This window comes from Athene cunicularia (genome assembly GCF_003259725.1).
Source record: "Athene cunicularia isolate RWA chromosome Z unlocalized genomic scaffold, athCun1 chrZ_part2, whole genome shotgun sequence".
Lineage (NCBI taxonomy): Eukaryota > Metazoa > Chordata > Aves > Strigiformes > Strigidae > Athene > Athene cunicularia.
This window is the reverse complement of record NW_020799143.1, coordinates 6,678,826-6,699,044: the sequence shown is the minus strand read 5'-3', so window position 1 is coordinate 6,699,044 and position 20,219 is coordinate 6,678,826. Positions and strand designations below refer to the sequence as shown.

The window sequence follows — 20,219 nt, the reverse complement described above, 5'->3', positions numbered from 1 at the left end:
CCATTTTCTTCCTTTCCAAACATGTCAAAACTCACTGTTATGCCTTCTTTCACGTGACTCAGTCTGAGTGGAAGCTTGACATTTTCTTCTTTTTTTTTTTTTTTTTTTCCCCTTCCTCTTAAAGTTCCCATAAGGAAATGAAATCTGGCTTAGAGCAACCATCTGTTTCTCATTTGTTCCTAGAGAATTCCAGTTAATTATTGTTCCTAGTTTGTATTGCCTCATAAGGTCAAAAAATCTTTGTTTTAATATGGGTTGAACCTTAATGAGTTAACAATTTACAGGAATTGGACTCAGAGTATATTTTCATACAGTTTGTAGGCTATATTGTGTACTCAATGTAGGTTGAATGGGTTGTATTATCTCATGTTATTCCTCTGAAAGGAAGTGATGGTTTACTAATTAGTACTCTGTAGGTAGCACTATTTTGCACTAAACATTCCAGCAGGAATGTTGATTCTGTGACGGTTGTTAGCATGGACCTTGGTCAATCTGGTGTGAACAAATGTGTGACTTCTGTGATTTGTAGTTCCCTCCTGTGAATCACCATGAAATAACTCAGGAACAAGAAAACCGGTTCCCAGTTCTTGTTTGCTGAATCTCATCTGCTCATTTGATGGATTGCTTGTTTGTTTGTAAAACTCTTTCACTTACTATGGATTTTACTGGATACATTGTTAATACACAGAGTGGTTTTGGGTCCAGCTGCCTTTCATTACTTGCATCTATCAAAATAAACTGAAAGAGAAGATAACCTTGCAAAAATCATTACCTTCCATGGAAGGTGTCATGTTACTTCTGTAAGCAGTAACATAAATTTCCAGGTCCTCTTGGAATTTTCTTAATATAGGTATCTACTGTGTTAAAAATTCATTCCTTCTGTAGTTACTAAGTACACTCTCTTGTATAACAATACAATGATTCTTCCTTTTTTTCAGATTACAGAACAGGTCCATGTTTCACACAAGTTAACAACCAGATGTGTCAGGGCCAGCTAACTGGAATTGTTTGCACAAAAACCCTCTGTTGTGCAACCATTGGGCGTGCATGGGGTCACCCCTGTGAAATGTGCCCTGCTCAGCCTCAGCCGTGCCGTCGTGGTTTCATTCCTAATATTCGCACTGGAGCATGTCAAGGTAAGCCTTCTGGTTTAAATAGGGCTTGGTTGTTGTGTTGCTGATACGCATCTTGAAAACCTTGCATCTACTTAAAAAAACCCCACTGTTTTCCTTGTGTGTGATGTGTTGTGTCTTTTGATAAAATATGGATATGCTTTGCTGCTTCCAGATTTTAGCTAGCGTACATACAGAACAAAACTCAATTGCCTGGAAAAAATGAATGCCCGTCAAGGATCCATAAATAAAGGGCATGAAAAGGTCAGAGTATCTGTTGAGCACAGCCATCAGATACTGTAGCAGAGCACCAGTCAAGCAACTGGCTTATGTTGCGCTAGCCCTTAACTAATATATACTTCATTCATTCTACTGAAAAATTCACTTATTTCTTGCTACTGAATTGTTTTCTTTCTGATGTGGTTGGGAGCTATTATAGACTTTTTTTAGTCCCATCATTTATATAAATCACATAGTGAACCTTCTGGATGTTCTGTTTTGATTATTTGTACAGGGCTAGAAACATGCATGAGTAAGGAAGGATTTCAGTCTTCTATGTTTAGATTCATAAAATGTATGAGAAATGAGAAAGCCTTTTAGCCTTATGCAATATCTCTCAATGATGTTAAGAGACTTGCTGCTCCTCCTTTCTATACTGCAATCCACCTATCCTGAAAGATAGATGTCTGTTCTGCTGATTGGCTAAATTTCAGAACAAGGTGCATAAAGATTGCAGTAACAGAGGATACTAGAACTCCCAAAGGAGAACTTACTACTTGCCTGTTACAGGCTGGCACACGTGGTCAGTTTGCAGGCTGTGTTGTCTTAGAACCCTCCCAAGAAGCAATGGAAACCCAAGTAGGTGCTGCAGTCAGACCCTATACTGCTATCTGCCCCTTCAAAGGATAAGATTCAGAGTCTGAGGTACAACAGTCTGTTTTGTTGATGACTCTGCACACTCTGCCTTGTTTGAGCAAGAGGGCATCTAAGTGTCAGACTATTTTGTAGTGTCATCTTGGAGGTGGCTTGAAGTTATGTGTTGACCAACGCCTGATGCTGTTGGCCAGACATCCAGGTTGGATGAGGATATTTCTGATAATAATGTTAGTCTTAATGTTGCTATCGGGAGTAAACCAGTTACAGATTTCAGCCATTGACCCATAGTAATTTCTTCCTAAGTAAGTGTTTCTCACTTTACCTGATCGTTATGCCCAGTTAAGGGGTGCAACATATGGAGCATGCATTTCCTAGGGCAAAATAGAATGGTGCCTAGGGTGTAGGTGGCTGGCATTTTCCCAGGTTTCATTGTTCTACCAGTTAAAGTTGGAATAGGCATATTCATCACTACACAGCTGTACCATACACAGGGCTGTCTGTACCACTATGGAACCATTCTTTTCCCACATGACTAAAGCTTGATGTGTAGTAGAAGACCCCAGGAGGACCAACTTCTCTTGAGGTGGGTCAGTGACTTTAAACTCTTGGACATTAGAGTAATTCACTGCATGTGCCCACTTAGTTAGATTTCATTTTCCTCCTAGGTGGTTGTGCCATGAAACATCTTCTGTTTGAAACCGAGGAATTTGAAATGAGTGTGTGCGGGAGAGCTGAGCACACACAAGACCAATGTGATCAAGCAATGGCCATTTATTACAACTAAGAAAGCCCTTTTATAATGTTCTCCCACACATGTGAGTAACATGCAGTACAAGTCCTTAAGATTGGACAGTTAACTTAGCCCACGCTTTAAACCTTCTTATGATTGGATAAAAAGTGCCTCATCAGCCTTGCCAGGCTTCCTGCCTCGTGTAACTTCCTCTTATGTCCCAACCCCTTCCAGGGGTTGTTTGTCTCGTCGTTTCTCCCCCCTCATTCAGGGTCATATCCTTATCGCATTCTCGCTCAGGCTGAGGCTTTCATCAGTCTTGTTCTCACTCAGGATTGCTCACATGTCCATTCTCTCACAGAAAGTCCTCTTGAATCCCAACAAGTGTGGGAGTTGCTGTTTTACCTCTTCTTAGTTGAACCAATCAGTGTCTCACAGAGTACCACTGCATGTTTTGCCTGGGTCTGTCATGTCAAAATCTTGCATTATATAGGAAACAGAGATGTTGCGCTTTGATGCATTAAAGTGAATTAAATTAAATCCACTGCTTGGGGTGGTCCAATCCCAGTCCATAGTATGGGTGGTGTTGGTGGTCGTCCAGCCATCTACCTCTTCCAGGGAGCTTTCACTGTCATGTAGGCTTAAGCGCATGGCACCTGAAGCTAGAGTTATACAACAACACTTGGACACCTTCAGTAGTACTGAAGGGAACCCCTGTTTTGGAAATATTTATTATTAATTCCGGTCAGTGCCTGAGCCATAGAAGTGTAAAGGCAAGCTCTCAACTGATACTTACATAGCAATACAAGGCAGAAAATGAACCATTATTAATGCCCACATTTCGTGAAAAATCCATTACCACTTGCAAGACTACATTACTTTTAAGGCATCCCTGAGTGGAAGCATCTGTCTGTGAGGCTGTGCTAATGGCTCTCAGGAAAAAGAGGCCAAGCCACTTCATATTGGCATGGTTTGGGAGCCTGTGACACTGCTCAAAATACAACTGTCTGGCCACATGCTACCAGCAGCAACTGGGCATCAAGCCCTTCCAGAATAGAGCCTGGTCTAGCCCACCTCTGGTGTAATGTCATTTGCTGCCTGCATCTTAGAGGCATGGTGCTGCACACTGAACCAAAAATTCAGAAAACCTTCATGAACCTATACTGACCTCTTCGCTCCCTCCAATAAGTCAATTAACACCACCAGTATTCCCAGTGTACTGGCAATGAATACAAGGACCATGTACCATACAAGTGAACCAAATTATGCCATTCCGAGTTGTAAATTGATCCATGACATTCCTGCAGAACAGAAAACTATCTCAGTGGGGAAAGGCCAGACTGTTACCCCTGGATCCACTTGTAGGGAGCTTTTAGGGTCTTGCTGTCAGGAGTCAGAATGATCCAGACATTATTATGCATGCTCAAAAGGAGGCCTTGTTTAAGCCCCTTGGTGGGGTGGTTAAAAGATAATCCTTGCCCAGTCTTCAGGTCTCAGTGTACTCCCGGGGAAGTTGACAGGTTCAGCAAGGGCAGTCCAGGTGGAAAAAAGGAGTGGTCTTAATGACATGCCAGTCAGGTCTCCCATCTGTCCCCTGACTTACCTCATGTTTGATAACAGGGAAGACTCCTTGTGTGGTATGATCACCATCATATGGCCAGTCACCTGACTCCTCATAGAGGTCATTCCAAATGTCCCCATCCCAGTGCTCAGGATGTCATATTAGGGCCTGCACTTCAAGAGCATATGCAGTCCTGCCCTTTTTTCTCCAACTTAGCACTTACTATCTGTAATGTTTTATCTTATTATCTCTTTCCCTTTCCTGTTTCTGTAAAGTTAGACCTTACATCATCAGCTGCATCTCTTGCCTTTGCACCTTCTCTTGTAACCTAGCAGTGTCACTGTGCTGCTGCTTGGCAGAAGGGAAGGTCAGACCCAGCAGAAGGGAGGTTGGACCCCGACAAAACTACAGCCCCTCCATCTGTGTCACCTACCCTCAGAGCATTGCAGAGTAAGTTTAGTATTTAGGCTGATATCAGATGCTGTAAATCAACACAGTTCTTTGAGTTCTGATTATGATCTGTGTAGAGAAATAAATTAACAGAGCAAAATCCTTTCTGATCAATCAGTCCCAAGTCAATATGGGGATAAACAAAGGTTCAAGTAATTTTGGGTGATAGATTTTTTTTTTGGTTTGTTTGCTTTCAGATTTCAGGAAGTGTATCTGTACTATTCTGTCTGTGTGTATCCATATCTTACAGCTTCCAAAATCCCTGTGAAACAACACAGCTGGGATATCGCAGGCATTGCATGCATAGGCAGATCTCTGTGACAGTTCTTAGCAAAGTGATAAAGTTGACTAGAATGATCTGCTCTAATTTTTTGTGTAGGTGATTCCCTGTAGTGCTGGGGAACTTTCTACTTCAACTACCTGTTTACAAAATAAGAAGCAGCATACAGTAGCAGGATTTATTTGTGTGTATGCATGTGTTAGCAAGAATTTCTATTAGGTAATTCAGAATAGGAGCTTTGACACTGTTTCCCCTAAGATGTTGAAGCACAGGCTGGATGAGCAGTGAGGTGGATGGAAAGCCTGCTGAATGGCTGGGCTCAGAGGGTAGTGATCAGCAGTGCAAAGTCTAGTTGGAGGCCAGTGACTAGCACTGTACCCCAGGGGTCAGTCCTGTTTAACATCTTCATTAGTGAGCTGGATGATGGGGCAGAGGATACCCTCAGCAGGTTTACAGATGACACCAAACTGGGAGAAGTGACTGACAGGCCAGAGGGTCATGTTGCCATCCAGAGGGATCTTGACAGGCTGGAGAAATGGGCTGACAGGAACCTCATGAAGTTCAACAAAGAGACGTGCAAAGTCCTGCCCCTGGAGAAGAACAGCCCCAGGCACCAGCATTGCTGGGTGCTTGTCTTGAAAGCAGTGTTCCAGAAAAGGACCTGGAGGTCCTGGTTGACACCAAGTTGAATGTGAGCCAGCAGTACGCCTCTGCAGCAAAGCAAGTGAATGGTATCCTGGGCTGTGGAAGAAAAAGTATTGCTAGCAGGTCAAGCATGGTGATCCTTTCCCTTTATTCAGCACTAGTGAGGACATAGTTGGGAGCACTGCATTGAGTTCGGGGGTCCCCAGAACAAACAGGGAGATGAAGCTACTGGAGAGAGTACAGTGAAGGGCCACAAAGGTGATGAAGGGACTGGAGCATCTCTCCTCTGAGCAAAGGCTGAGTGAGCTGGAACTCTTCAGCCTGGAGAAGAGAAGGGAGGGATCTCATCAGTATATACAAATTCCTGAGGGAAGGGTGCAAAGAGGACAGAGCTAGGCTCGTCCTAAGTGGTACCCAGTGATAGGACAGGAGGCAATGGAGGCAAAGTGAAACACAGGTAAATCCTCCTCAGCAGGAAAAATTTTTCTTACTGTAAGGGTAGCCAAGCAGTGGCACAGGTTTCCCAGAGAAGTTGTGGAGTCTCCATCCTTGGAGATATTCAGAAGCCAACTGGACATTATCCTTGTCAACCTGCTGCTCAGATGACCTCCAGAGGCCCTTCCTCATGGTGTTATAAAAGTTTTCAGAAAAGTTACTCTTTTACTGCTTCAAAAGAAACTAGATAGTGTCCTCTTTTTCTCAGTTTTATTTCCCTTCTCTTTCATTCTTCTCCACGGACCCATATATTGTAACATTCTTAATGCTGCTTTCCCCTACACTGCATCATAGCTCAGTGACTTAAAATTCCACAAATCTAACAAAGTAAGTTGTTTGGCTGCATTTCTACTTCAGACCTCCTCCATAAGAGTCCTCTGTGAATTTGAATTGAAAAATTGAGAGAAGATCAAGATGCAAGATTTTTATTTCTTAGAAATTAAAACTTGATGAAACATATTTTTTGATTTTTCTTTCCATTTTCATTCACACAGTGATATGGTTGACCTGAAACTACAAACATTAGCTCAAATTCACTGCTGTGGAACTCCTTACAGCATTATCTTAGCAAAGGCATCTATTTATTTAAAATATTTAGATTAGCTTTAAGCAACAATCAATCGCTTCATTTTTCTTCATTTCAAATATTTGCTTTCCTGGTTTTCTCTGCTTACACTACTTAAAGCATCTAAATTATGCTGAGGAGAAATATTTGGTGCACCTTTCCCTATATGTCAGAAATAGACCTGTCTGTGTATAACAGCTTATGTTTTACTGTTCATCTTGAAGTGATTAGTATGTTTTAGACATTCTTTTCATAACAATGTCATGAACAGAAACAGCATACTGAAGGCATGCACAATGGTTACAGTCCCCAAGTCAAAACTCCTTTGTACGTTGAAGATGTTGGCCAGATAGAATGAATTCTTAAATTTTCTCTGCCAAACTGATTCTGGCATAGCTTCTGGGGTTTCATTTAAATTATACAAGAGATCAGTAATGCTTTTTAGCAACTGTGCCCACAATACTGTGTTTTCTTTTTCTGCCAGCTTATTCTCTGTGGCAGATATTTTTAAGCTATGCAGTTCATTGCCAAATTCCACTGGGAAGCATAGAAACAATGTGGTAGTCTGTGTGATAGATGAACAAAGGAAGTTTAAACAGCCGTCATTTTTGCTACATTTTTGGCATATTATTACCTTATAGAAAGATCTGATCTGATTTATGTCAGCAGGAGTTAGCATGTGATGCTACATGATGATGGTGAGGCACAAACAGATGAAGTTAGGTTTTTTGGTGTGGAAAAGATGAGACAACTTCTTTGTTCCACAAACTCATTGCCTTTACTTCCAACAGTTGAGATAGTGCCTTTCAAGCTCTGAGTACTAGTAATTCCTCTGATCTAAGTTCTGTGGTGTTTGCAGGTTGCTAGCATGTTGTCTACTCTGTCCTGAATTATCAGACCACTCTGCTGAAGGGACTGGATGTACCACTTGACACTGTGGAGGCATTATTCACTTTTCCAAATTCCACATTAGGGTGTATAGTCTGCAGAAATAAACTACAGGATTTTGCTACATTTGGTGTGAAAATTTTAGAAAAAAGTAATAGAGCAGTGTTGTTCACAGGGGGCCAAAAAACCCACCATCTGGTTAAAGTAGCAACTCTAGGAAGGGAGCTAAGGGGTATGCTGAACAAATTGGAACTGAGGTTCTTGTTACTACACTGAAACACTGCAAGAAAATACAATCAACTCTTAAAACTTCTGTGCCAAACTCATCCTGGCAGAGAAAGATGAATTGAAAATTTAATCCAAGTAGAAAGAGTGAAAGGTGGTCAATCTGTGAGTTGTGTGTAGACAGAAACTGCAATAACGACAGCAAGTATGACTGCAGAGAGGTAAACTGAATAAAAGAAAGGGGCCAAGATGGAGCTCTGTAGGGGGTGCTACAAAAATTTTAACAAGAGCAGAATATTAACGGTTCAGGAAACAGTTGTTGTCCAAATGTGGTAACTCCTGTCTGAAAAGTCTTCATGAAATAGAAAGGTTAGATGAGACTGGCATTAAATATTTTCTCTGAGGGTTTTAGAACCAAGTGCAGGATTCTGGCTAATGTTTTTCAATGCTTTTCTTTTGGCTGATGACATCAGATTTACAGAGACTTTTATTAAAGAAACACAAAACGTCTTGGTACTGAGTAAAGCTGTGTCTTTGTCACATATCGGTTAGACCAGACTCACTCAGTGCATAGTTGTGAAGCGAATGCTTACATCAGCAGATGGCCTAGTTCAGGAGTTGATACAAACAAGTTGAAATCAGTAGAACTTGCAAGCCTTACTATTGAAAAATAGGTCATAATTTCAGTATGTGTTAGATGTCAGAGTGTGACGAGGTTTAACTGCTGAGTATGAAGTTGCTCCTACCCTTTACAAGGTGTGCATGTTGCAATTTTATAGTATCTTAAATGGCTCTATAACATCTTTTCAGGAATAATTATATTCTCTTAGTAATGTATAGAAGATTATCATAGTATTATTATTTCATTATTAGCATGAACAACTTTTTTAAAATCAGAGAAGCAAAACCAATCAAAATTCGAATCGTTTGGTTTTGTGGAGGTTTTTTTCCCCCAGCAGTTTCTGTTCAGTCATTGCTTAAACAGAAATTGTAGCTGTTCAGACATCCCTCTTCCCAAGAATTCAGGCAGCAGTAACTTAAATGTTCCACTTGAAAGTACTTTATTGCCATTGCTACACAGCCTTAGGAATAGCACAATGACAGAAATTCTGTGTTGGACGTTTTCTCAGTTCCTCCCTGCATTCCTCAAGTCTATTTCTCAGCTACACCCTTTCCCTTCAGACTTAATTTTTTTACACTAAGATGAGAAAAATAGTACTGTCTGAATAGCTTCTGAAAATATGAAGGTTGTTCTTTCTGCTACCATTGCTGTCATTATTAAGTATATATATATCTATTACAGAAGATAATATCCCAAAAAATCTATTATACAGTAGGTATATACTGTATATTAAAGGCACTGACATGGACTGGACAAAAGAGCGAAGATACATGAAGGTTCAAATTCACAATGAAGTTGTAGATAGATAGATAGATCAATAGATTTTTTAGATAATATAGTGTTTGGAATTAATGTGTCTGGTTTACTGACAGTATTTAAACTGTCATCTAGGATCCCATCCTGCTGTCATGAAAATAAATATTAAAACACAGACACACAAAAAAAGCTTAATATTATTTCTGCTGTGTGTTTGTAGTATTTCTCTTATCTAGGATGCAGAGGAAGAACCAAAGAGTGTTCCATTGTATTGACAACGAGTTTACTTTTTAGTTCCCACATGTCAAATCCATTGCAAAGAAACTCCTCATACATATTATAGGTAGAATTCAAGAGAATATTTGTATTTTGGTAATTGTTATTACTACCATTGTAAATAAGCCTGCACTCTCCAAAATTAGTATACAAAATCTGAGAGGATTTGTATTTCCTGAGCTTTCTGGTTCTTCAGAGTTACTTAAACAGTTCACTTCTCAGAAAGGGAAGCTGAATTTGGCTGTGTTTTCAAAGTTAGCTGTGCAAATACTGCAGGCATTTTTCAGAGAAGACTCTTCAAAAACAAAGAATCTTTTTTCACTTGACAGATATTATCAAGCCTATGAACACATGGAAACATTCTACCTAACCTGAAGCACATTAAACCTCTGTATACAGAACTGTATCTAAAAAGTTATTCACCTAATTTTCTGTTTATGGCAAAAAGTTTATTGTTTTAATGTGGTTGGGATTTGAAAGCATGAGTAAATGGATAATTAACAATACTAAAACTCCTATATGGCTTAGCCTGACTGTCAGAGACATGAGGTAAATTTAAAATATGCTTCATTTCAAATTGGTTATATTTTCAGAAGAAATATTCTTATATCTTAAAATGGCATTTAGGAAGTAATTCATAAAATATGCCCTTTTAAGATAATACTTTTGTCCTTTCAGACTTTTCTCAGTTCCAAAACAATAATGATATATTAAAACAAACATGGGTTTTCATCATACTGACCAAACATCAGGCTTGTAGTGTGTATGTATATTTTTAAGCTAACACTGAAGTTGAATATACTAACTCTCTTTACATTTAAATATGACTTAGAATAGTTAACATATAAGATCTCACAAATAATATTGGTATTAGCACAGAAAAGCAAGATAGCACATATGATTCGAAGATTTGTACAATCTCACCTTTCTTAGCGATACCATTTCAGTTTTCTTCACTGGACAAACACTGCACTGTGTTGCCTAATCAGAATTGGCTTTTCAGACTTCATCAGAGCTTGACATTCATTTGTCCTCTTAAAACCATAGGATTGGAATTGAAAGAAATGAATGGAATCAATAGATCTTAAAATTTTGTTAACTTCAAGGCTTCAGTAACACCTTTTCTGTTTCTGGGAAGTATTTATATCCTGATGCTACTGGCATTAATTTGCTATTACTTCACAGCTTTGACTTATAAAACTGCGAAGCATAAGCAGTGATTATTTTAACTACTCATCTACTGACATAGTTGCCTTAATTTAAATAAGCCTTAATAAATGACACAAGGCACAGGCACTCTGTGTGTGATGAATGCATTTTGAGGCCCAAGGGTCAAAAGATACCATATTAGTTTTACTCAGAAGGGAACTACTGGGTGCACTGGGGGTGAACAAATGATGGAACCCATATTCTGTCTAGATGTTGCTAAATCATGTCCAAATTCCTTAAAATACTTCAGAGACAGAAAGTTTGCTTTTCAGGAAAACTAGATTGCACCATGCACTAGTTATTTAGAAAAAAAAATGCTTGCAAAAAGTTTATGCCTCTGATAAAGTCTTTATTACATTTACAGTCTAACTGTTGCATTTGGACATGGTACTGTGCTGACTAAATCATAACAGATTGAGTAATTAAATGCAAATTTCTCCAGCGAATGTACTTAAAACCAAGTCCAGTGGTTAAAAAAATTATTATTATTTTTTTAAATTGCCTTCTTCCTTGACTATGAGGAGTTATACCTGCTTAAATGAAAAATTAGATGAATGGACAAGTTATATATATATCATAGGTTTTACAGCACAAACACTAGGAGTTACAAAAATTGAGAAGGTTTTATTATTTTATTTTATTATTCACAAACTCAGGTGGAATTTCAGTGTCTTGTAAGGTCTTAGAGTTATTGAATATCCTTTTGAAAAGGACTACTGTATTCTAATATTAATGTATTTGTGTCACTGTCTCATCGTTCTCTACATTCATAGTGTCAAAGAGCTGCTTGTGGAAGGGTAAAGGTAGAGAATAAGAAAACAAACATGAATGTGAAGAGGAAAGATGCTTTCTTCTGCATCTTAAATAAAGTTTACCAGCTGCTTCATTTAATAATGCATACAAACTAACAGGAAGACTGACTGAAAATGGAAAATAGGATAATGGTTAAAATTCTTTGTTTATTTGTCACTAATGAAAAATCTGGGGAAAAAATGAAGAAAAATATTTTTCCAAAATTCTTTAAAAATATAGTAATCTTAAATAGGTATTTTAATCATAATGGAGAAGGTGAAATAAAACTGAGTGTTTTTTAAGTAGACATTGCTTTAACTCTGTAATTGAATTCCATACTTAATTGTAATCCAAGAATAGAAAATAGAATGAAATTGACCTCTGCACAGAAGAAACTCTTTGGAAGCCATGTGGCTCCCTTTTCTACAACCTGCAAAGGACACTTTCCTTTATTTCTATTTCACAATGTGGAGAACTAACAAAATCATTTGATTTTTGCCTCTTCTGTGAAAGGGCAAACTTTAACTATTAGATCTCACAGAGGAGCTTCTGCAGATTTTGAAACAAGACTTCCAAGCCTTCTCTCCTATATGAACGTTGGGATGTGTGAAATTTTGTTGTGAACAAATTAGTATGGTTGCGTAATTCTGAACTCAGATAACTGTAGATTAACTGAACTACAGATCTATTGAGAAGCTAAATACCCACATATAATATGTCGTGTATCATGTACTCACTAGTCTAGAACCACTTCTCCCTTCCTTTGTGTACAAATAATTTCAGTCTGATTTAGCACTGGTTATTTCATGGACACCTCTGTGATACTTGGTGTTACTTTAACTGCCCGTTTTCACTTACTCATTGAGTCGTGATAGTTTTGTATAAAAACCTACAGAAATACAGGATGTTTTATGTATAAACAAATGAGAGTAGGGAAGTAAAAAACAACATGATTTAAACTGGAAATAGCACATCATAAAATACAACAGGAAGTTACTGAAAGTAAGACATGAAGCAAAAATGGCAATGTATTTTCTAAGAGCATTTATTTAAGATTGACAGTCCAGCCTAAAGAAATCTATGAAATTCTCATCCTAGTTATTACTTCAGTAAATAAATTTATACGGATCATTTGCCATATAACATCCTGGCTGAATAGCACCTATTTTCTATTAACTTGAGTAGCTGACTTCTGTCTGGAAAGAATGTCCTGCAAGAATTATCATATCTAGTTAAGGTGAACAGGAAGGTAGTCTGTATGTACAGGTAGAAATCCTTTCAAAATAAGGATCAGCATCTTGTAATAGCCATATATAAGGAACAATCTGCGGGCATGGGATACCAATGGTGAAGTTATACAAATTTGATTTAAGTACACTTCCTAAATGTTTAAAGCTATGAAAGTCATATGTCAATACATGTAACACATTTTGAACTTATATGGAATTGAATACAACACAAATGAAGGTCTGAGTCATGTTACTGCTATTATTGCCATGTCTTATATTGGTGCTGAAGTGGAGAAATGTGCTGGGGTTTGCTGTGGCTATTTTTAAGAATAATTTCAGACTTGTCTTTCATTAAAAGCCATGCTGAAATTTTGTATTTTCTATCAAATACTCCTTCTTTTTGTCTTTGTAGATGTTGATGAATGCCAGGCTATCCCTGGAGTCTGCCAAGGAGGAAACTGCATTAACACAGTAGGTTCATATGAGTGCAAGTGTCCTGCTGGTCACAAGCAGAATGAGGAAACTCAAAAATGTGATGGTAAGTGATGTTGTCAGAGAACGTAGATAAAGCATTTGAGTGCTTTAGCAATGAATCATTCTGAATAGCTGCAGCATCTGATTTGAACAGGTGTATTGTGCTTTTTATTTATTTCTTCTGCTTCTACTTTGCTGTTCATATTTTGCATATCTGTTGCATTTTTCTTACACATCTGGGTAAAGACAGTGTTTATCCTGTTTCAGAATTTAGAACTATTGATAGAAAGTGCATGCGTGAGCACTATATAACTGCAACTGAGTTACTAGGATTTGGTTTTCTCAAAAATGCCCCAAATATTCTAGTACAGGTTGGTATTTTCAGCCTACTGACTATAGCGTGAAAAGCAAATGTGACAGTTTTGGTAATGGATGTAAGAAATTACTGCTATGGACAATTTGTGTTGAAGAGCCTGGATAAGTAAAAAATACATTTAAAATGTCCATTCTTTCTTGGATGAAAAATCAAATATACCATGTTTAATAAGCAGTTTAATAAACATAGACCAACTAGAAATGTTGATACAATTAGGAGCAACAATTCTGTATAAAGTAATGCAATTTTCTATCGCATTACTTTAAACTGTACAGAATTGCTGCTCCTAATTTTTTGTGGGTTTGACTTCACTGATTTGAGTGAATTTGCCATGCCTTCAAAAGAAATCATAACTCCTAAACTTCATCCCAACCCATGAGTACCTTCATATTCAAGTTACACAGATAAAGAGATCTGCTTGTTTCAAGGCTTTGGCTTGTAGTTAGGTAGCTATTTAAGTATATTACCACATTACATTATACTCAGTATTCAGTTACAAACAAATACATGGTATGTAGCCAATTTTAGAGGTTGTCTCAGAGGTTTCATTAGTTTTGCCAGTATACAATAGAGAATTCACAGAAAAATTAAGTAATACAGGCACTTTTAAAATCGCATTTTATAAGTGAAAATGTCAGATCTGATGGTATTGCAAGTAATACCAAAGAGTAAGCAAAAAAAATATCCAAAGGTATTTTTCTCCGGTCTTGTCCTCCACTTTCCTCTTTTTTTTTATGTCGAATTTCAATTTCTGCTAGGTACACAAGTGCATTCCTGTCAATAGTTTTTCTAGGGGAAACCTGGCTATATCTTGTTAAAACCTTCCAAGAAACAGTGTGCAAGAAATAGAGATGCAACCGTAGAAATAGAGCTTTTCTTACCATGGTTGGGGAGGAGGAGAAACAGCATGTGTATGTGCCTGTGCCTGTGCATGTATATATCTACCTGACTGTATACAAGTGTGCTGATAGGTATCCAGCATACGCACAGAGGTTTAGGGCTCTGCAGGGAGCAATCACATTCACAGGGAAAGCAGACCCATTTTAACCATTTTAGAAGTAAGGGAACACCAAAAACCTTGCTGAGAGGTTGGGAAATAGAATCTCTCCGTACCTTGAAGACAGAGTTGTAGAGCAATAGAACAGTACACCGTCTCCATAGCCGTCTTCAGGATTGAGGTAGAAACCAGAAGGCACCAAGTGGAGTGAGAAATCCTACAAAAGATGACTGAAAGGAAAATTTGTAATTATAGCCATTTCCCTTGGGAGAATTAAATCCAAGGCATTTCATCTACACTGTGCTACAATGTCAACTAGATGATCGTTATGGTTCCTTCCAACCCAAATCATTCTTACAGCAACCTGTGAGGAACAGGGCTAAGCATAAATCAGGCAGCACATCCTAGTTAAATCTATTTTTTTGTGGGAGATAGAATATGAATGTAACCGTAGGCAAAGGGTAGTGGGATTTTTCTTGGTAGGGAAGCGAGCAGGAAGGAGTGGCTGAGTAAGGATTGAGGCCCTCAATTGAGGGTTGGCCCTCAATGAGGCATCAGCATATAAGAGGGAGAATTATAATTAGAAGACAAGGAAGAGGTCAGGGTGCTTTGTTTTCCCTTCACAACAGCCCACTTTTGGTCTTGCTCAAGCTGGAAAGGAGGTAACTGAAACCATGTATATACTGCTTCTGCTGTTTTTAGAAAAAGACATCATGCTTAACAGGTGGCGACCCTTTACTTGGCTTCTTTCTCCTCACCACCTATGTATAAAAAAGCCCAAAGGATGAAGCATCCTTTTTTTTCATTGCTAACTGCAAAACCCCAGCTGCTCTTGGAATTGCCTGCCACTCGATCACTGGCTCTTAAATTATAGCTTCCTTTTTATTTCTTTATTGACTGGTGGTGTCAGTGGGTGCAAGGACATTAGTAATAGATGAATGAGAATACGAAATACGAAGTGTGTAGTAATGATCAACAATAATTGCTTTTTTCTGATATTTGACTAATAATTTGGAAGGGTAAATTGGCAGATATAATTAACAATTTCATGCAGTTTATGACTAAGTTTATATAACGATGTCTGGCATGGCTATCAGGTCATACATGATGCTGTACTGATGTAGATACATAACTGGCACAGCAGAGCTGACTTGTATCTTACCAGCTCAGAGCACAGCTACGTATAGCCACCTTAAATATGACCTACACCTTACATGATTAGTTTTGTTAGTGTCTTAATGCTGTCATTTGCTTCTCGGAACTGCACTTCTGCAATGACTGCACAACATTTAGGAAGAGAATAAGCGTCTACTGTTTGCAGTTGTCTTTGTATAACTGGCTGGTTTTACCATAATTTTGTGTTAGGTGGTATATCAAACAATAAGTACAGTTATCATGATTTTGAAAAACTCTGGCAGTATAGTTTATCCTTCAGTAGAATTCAAGCTTAACTTTACTGAGCATTACAACATAAAGTACACAAAATTCGGAAGAATTTTCTTGTAGTTAAGCCATTTAATGTAAACAAATATCAGGAAAAAAATTTGGAAATGTTGCATGTTTTCCAAAATGTGACTGTGATGCCTCACCTGAAAGACTGGATATGAAAATGTTAGAACTATAATCATCTCATCATTTCAAAGATGAATTAAAACCAGATGTAATTGCTAAACAAACACATAGTGTATTTGACTGTGTAGGCAATGTATAGATTAGAAATGGATGCTTTGTTATTACTCATCGTGGATTTGTGTTGTCAGTTGCAAGACGTTTCATTGGAAGGCTTTTATTCAAATTGGTATTCATTGAATTACATCTGTTTATTTTGTCAGAACTCTCAGCTTGAGACTGTTTAGAACTTTTTATTGTATTAAATGCAGTGATTAATGTTAGTAACTTTTACATCTTTTGATGAGTAGTTACTTATCCTTGTTCATCAGAAGTGCACTTGGTTTTCTGATTCAAACACGGTGTGTTTCATATTATTCCATGAGACTTGTACAGCAAGAGTAAGGCAATAGTGCTTTTGCCTAAGCCAGCTGTTGAGGTGTTAGTCCTAAATAAAGGCCTTTCTAATGCAGTAAATATATAATCAGAGCAAAAACAGCATTTGGATATCTGTTATGATGGACTACTGTCTCAGTTCAGTAAATGAAGTCCCTGTTATGATGATGTCTGTAATCTGCCCATGTCAGTGCTTATACTTTACTGCTGTTAACCCTAGTAGAGCTCCATGTGAAGGAGACCTGATACCTCCTCTCAGGCAAGGATGCATTTAAAGTACATCAAATAGATGTTTTCATAGAGATCCAAAAATGCAGGTTGTTTTGTATATGTTATGTTTCTGCCTGGCATCTCCACTCCAACTTTGATGCCAAAAAGAGAATTTATTCAGTGATAGGTTTCCTCCTGAAAACAGTAATTAAAGCATTCTTTGCATTCTGCTTCTTTAACCTATCTAAAGCTTTGCTTTAATTGTTAAAAATGTTATTCATCAGTTCTCTCTGATAATATCCACAGGAAAATATGAATGTATTTTGAACAGATATCTGCTGAAAAATCTGTGATGTTTATGGAATCATTCATAATAGAAGTTAAACGTAATCTGTAGTCTGAAATATTTTATGTTTCATAGTTCTGTAATCAGTGGCTTTTCATTTCCTGCTTTGCTGGCAGCTTACTGCAGAACAGGTCATATCTCTGGCTCTGTTTCTTCTAAGGCCTTGCCACTTCTGTCTGTGGCAGAAGTTAGGTACTAATTAGTCCCTGATCATAGTTTCCACGCTAGCTTCCCTAGCCATGTAATTCCCCACAAGGAATTATGCAGATAACGACCTGCAGTGCCCAGTTTGTATCATTTTTTGGGGGAAAAAAAATCTATGAAACAGTTACTTGTTCATTTCCCCATGCTTCATAGCCAGAGTGGTAATGTGAAAATGATACTGGCCTAATGCATACATTATTCCAAGAATGGAGCACGGAATGAAAGCCAAGCCATAGTTTTATTCAGGCTTTTTTTTTTTTTTTTTTTTTTAAATAAACGTTTTGAGGGTTTGTTATTTATAGGATAAAACTATAGCTAGTCCTTCAAACAATTACACTTTCAATTGTCCTTCAAACAATTACACTTTCAATTGTCCTTCAAACAATTACACTTTCAATTGTCCTTCAAACAATTACACTTTCAATTAGTGGGACTAGTCATTTCAATGAAGTTACATCCTTTATTTATATGGATTGGGCCGTTGGGAAGGATGTGAGGAATTAGTCTCCTATGTGTTAGAACCTTCCTACAGAGAAATTAATAGAAACAGCATTGTTTTAATGAAGTGGATTTAAAAAAAAAATAAAAATATAAAAGTGATGTAGTATGGAGTTCACTCCTTTCCCTTCTTTAAGTATATAAAACCAGATCAGGTATTACTTGCTGGCTAGAAAGGACAAAATCCAAGTTGGGAGTCAGTAACCAGGCCAGGCTCCAATGTTCAGAGACAGAGGCTGGAATCCTACACTAACTATTTAGACCTTTATTTAACAGCAACTCCTCCATTTAAGAAGGAGGGATTTGAGATCCATTTGCCCTTAAACATCCAGGTGTGTTTTGTGGGTAAGGGTTTTTTTTTTCTTGTTGTTCCTCCTGGAAACAATAGATTTCATTAGAATAAGTAGGAATGTTCATGGTGTGCTTTTTGTGCTATAATGGCTTTTGCTAGAAGTATTCTAAACATTGGTTTTCTAGGCTATTTGCTTGCATTATATTCCTGTGTTTCTTTTTTAAATAAAAAAATCAGTAAAAAGGTATATATTCAGCTTATTTGGTTTATTTTGAGCCTCAGATTAGTTTACTGAGAGTACCCTTTCAGAAATTAATGGCAATTATATATCAGTAAAGAGGGTTTAAAGGATTTCCAGAGCACATGAGAACAACTTGTATGTGTAACTCTGTGTGTGCCCTCATGTGCAGAAATATAACTAGAAAGTTTAGGCTGTGTGGGAAAATAACCACCTTTAAAATGAATCCAGCTCAGGTTCAACATCACTGATTTTATTTATAAGCTTTACTATATTCCTGATTTATAAACCTTCCAGAGTAGTCAGGACAACTCCTTCCACTACAAGGCAAATAATGGAAGGACTCAAGAGATGGGCACAGAGCTGAAAAAATTTGGAAAAAGACCATTATGGGGCTTGTACCTAATTCCAGATGTCGGGAGTACTAATGTGATGTCTTCACTACACAAAAGAAAACCCCAAATCCTTCTTTTTTTTGACCTAAAAGTTGTGTTCTACAATATGTTGAGGTTTTATTGTCTTTTTAGGAATGAAATTCTGTTCATTTTTAGGATGTTATCTTCCAGAATTGATGGAGATTACATCTATGGGTTGTTCAGAGATGGATTTTATGTAGATAAACTGAGAGGAGAAATAAGCATTTAGTTGTGCTTGCCTGATTTACATACGAGATGAACTCCTGCTTGTTAGTACTCCAAGGATCTAATATATGTGGTCCACTTACTCTTCTCAAATAGAAAATGCATCATGTTCCTTGACTAAATGTAGTTAGTTATAACACCCTTTACAGTCAGAGGTATTCTAGGAGGTAGGATGCCTCGGATGCTCTTCCAAAAGGATATGTTGCTGTACTGTTGACATCAGAAGGCTAGGACTGTATGACAAAGGCTAATTCGTGGGTTGTTTTAAAACATGGCACTGACATGCAAAGAACCTTTTAAAAGAAACAATTCTATTTCTGGTTTTTCTGCTTTAATGTAGAAATTCATTACACTGTTATTCAGATTTGAAACTACCTGGTATTACTATAGACTAATACTGTTTTCAAGGAACTAACTCTTTTTCATGTCTCAGCAGTCGGGAGCCCCTTTTCTGGTACTTTTAAATCATTTATTCATAAAATCTTGCTTACTCTAGCAGTAAAAGTTGTGAATTCTGGATTACAGGTAGCCAGGCTGGTTTTTTTTGGCAGAAGCTCGCCTATTAATACTCACACCTGCAGAGTTTATGACACACATTTAAATTGTTTCTCACATTGAGACTGGCTTTCTTGTCTCACGTGCAATGCTGAAACCACAGCCATTCACAGCACTAGTCTTTTTGACCCTTAAGACAGCATCTCCTCTTACTATCTTTGGAGCTTTTTCCCTGAGACTATGAATTTGTGTCTTTTGGAGGGGGTAAAGGAGAAAATTGAGTAAATTTTTCAGCCAGCCATCCTAAAAATAGCTCTTCCTGAGGTAAAGTCTCAGAATTTCCAGTCAGAGGTAACGGATCTTGTTGACAGAATTGCACATGCAAGAACCAGGGAGAGGGAAGGAGAAGCAGAGATTTAGCTCACAAAGTAGTGAAGAAAAATCCACTAACTTGGTACTTCTCCAATAAGTAAAAAGATTATTCTTCCACAAGAGTTCTTCATGTTAATTGGTTAAAAAAAATGTTTTTCTCTCCACAAGGAGAAAACTGTGGAGTCTTCCTTCCACTCTGGTCACTGCCCAGGTTTCAGGAAGGTACTTCCTCCCTTCCCAGCTCCATGTCATTCTTGGACAAGAGTCCTAAACAGTGTTAAACTCTTGTGCATGTAGCCAGGTGAGAAGGGGTCTACTCCTTCAGCTTTACAGAAGTGTCTAACTGCTTTCTTCCCATGTC

At 37.9% G+C, this 20,219-nt stretch overlaps 1 protein-coding gene across 1 annotated transcript in view; it reads left to right on the top strand.

The window, feature by feature from the left end:
• Positions 1 to 20,219, top strand: part of FBN2 (fibrillin 2) — a 171,695-nt gene that overhangs the window by 36,679 nt on the left and 114,797 nt on the right. The window contains exons 6-7 of the mRNA XM_026866024.1: positions 939 to 1,136; positions 13,124 to 13,249. Coding sequence (XP_026721825.1) covers positions 939 to 1,136; positions 13,124 to 13,249 — 324 coding nt within the window. The remainder of the gene's footprint in view (positions 1 to 938; positions 1,137 to 13,123; positions 13,250 to 20,219) is intronic.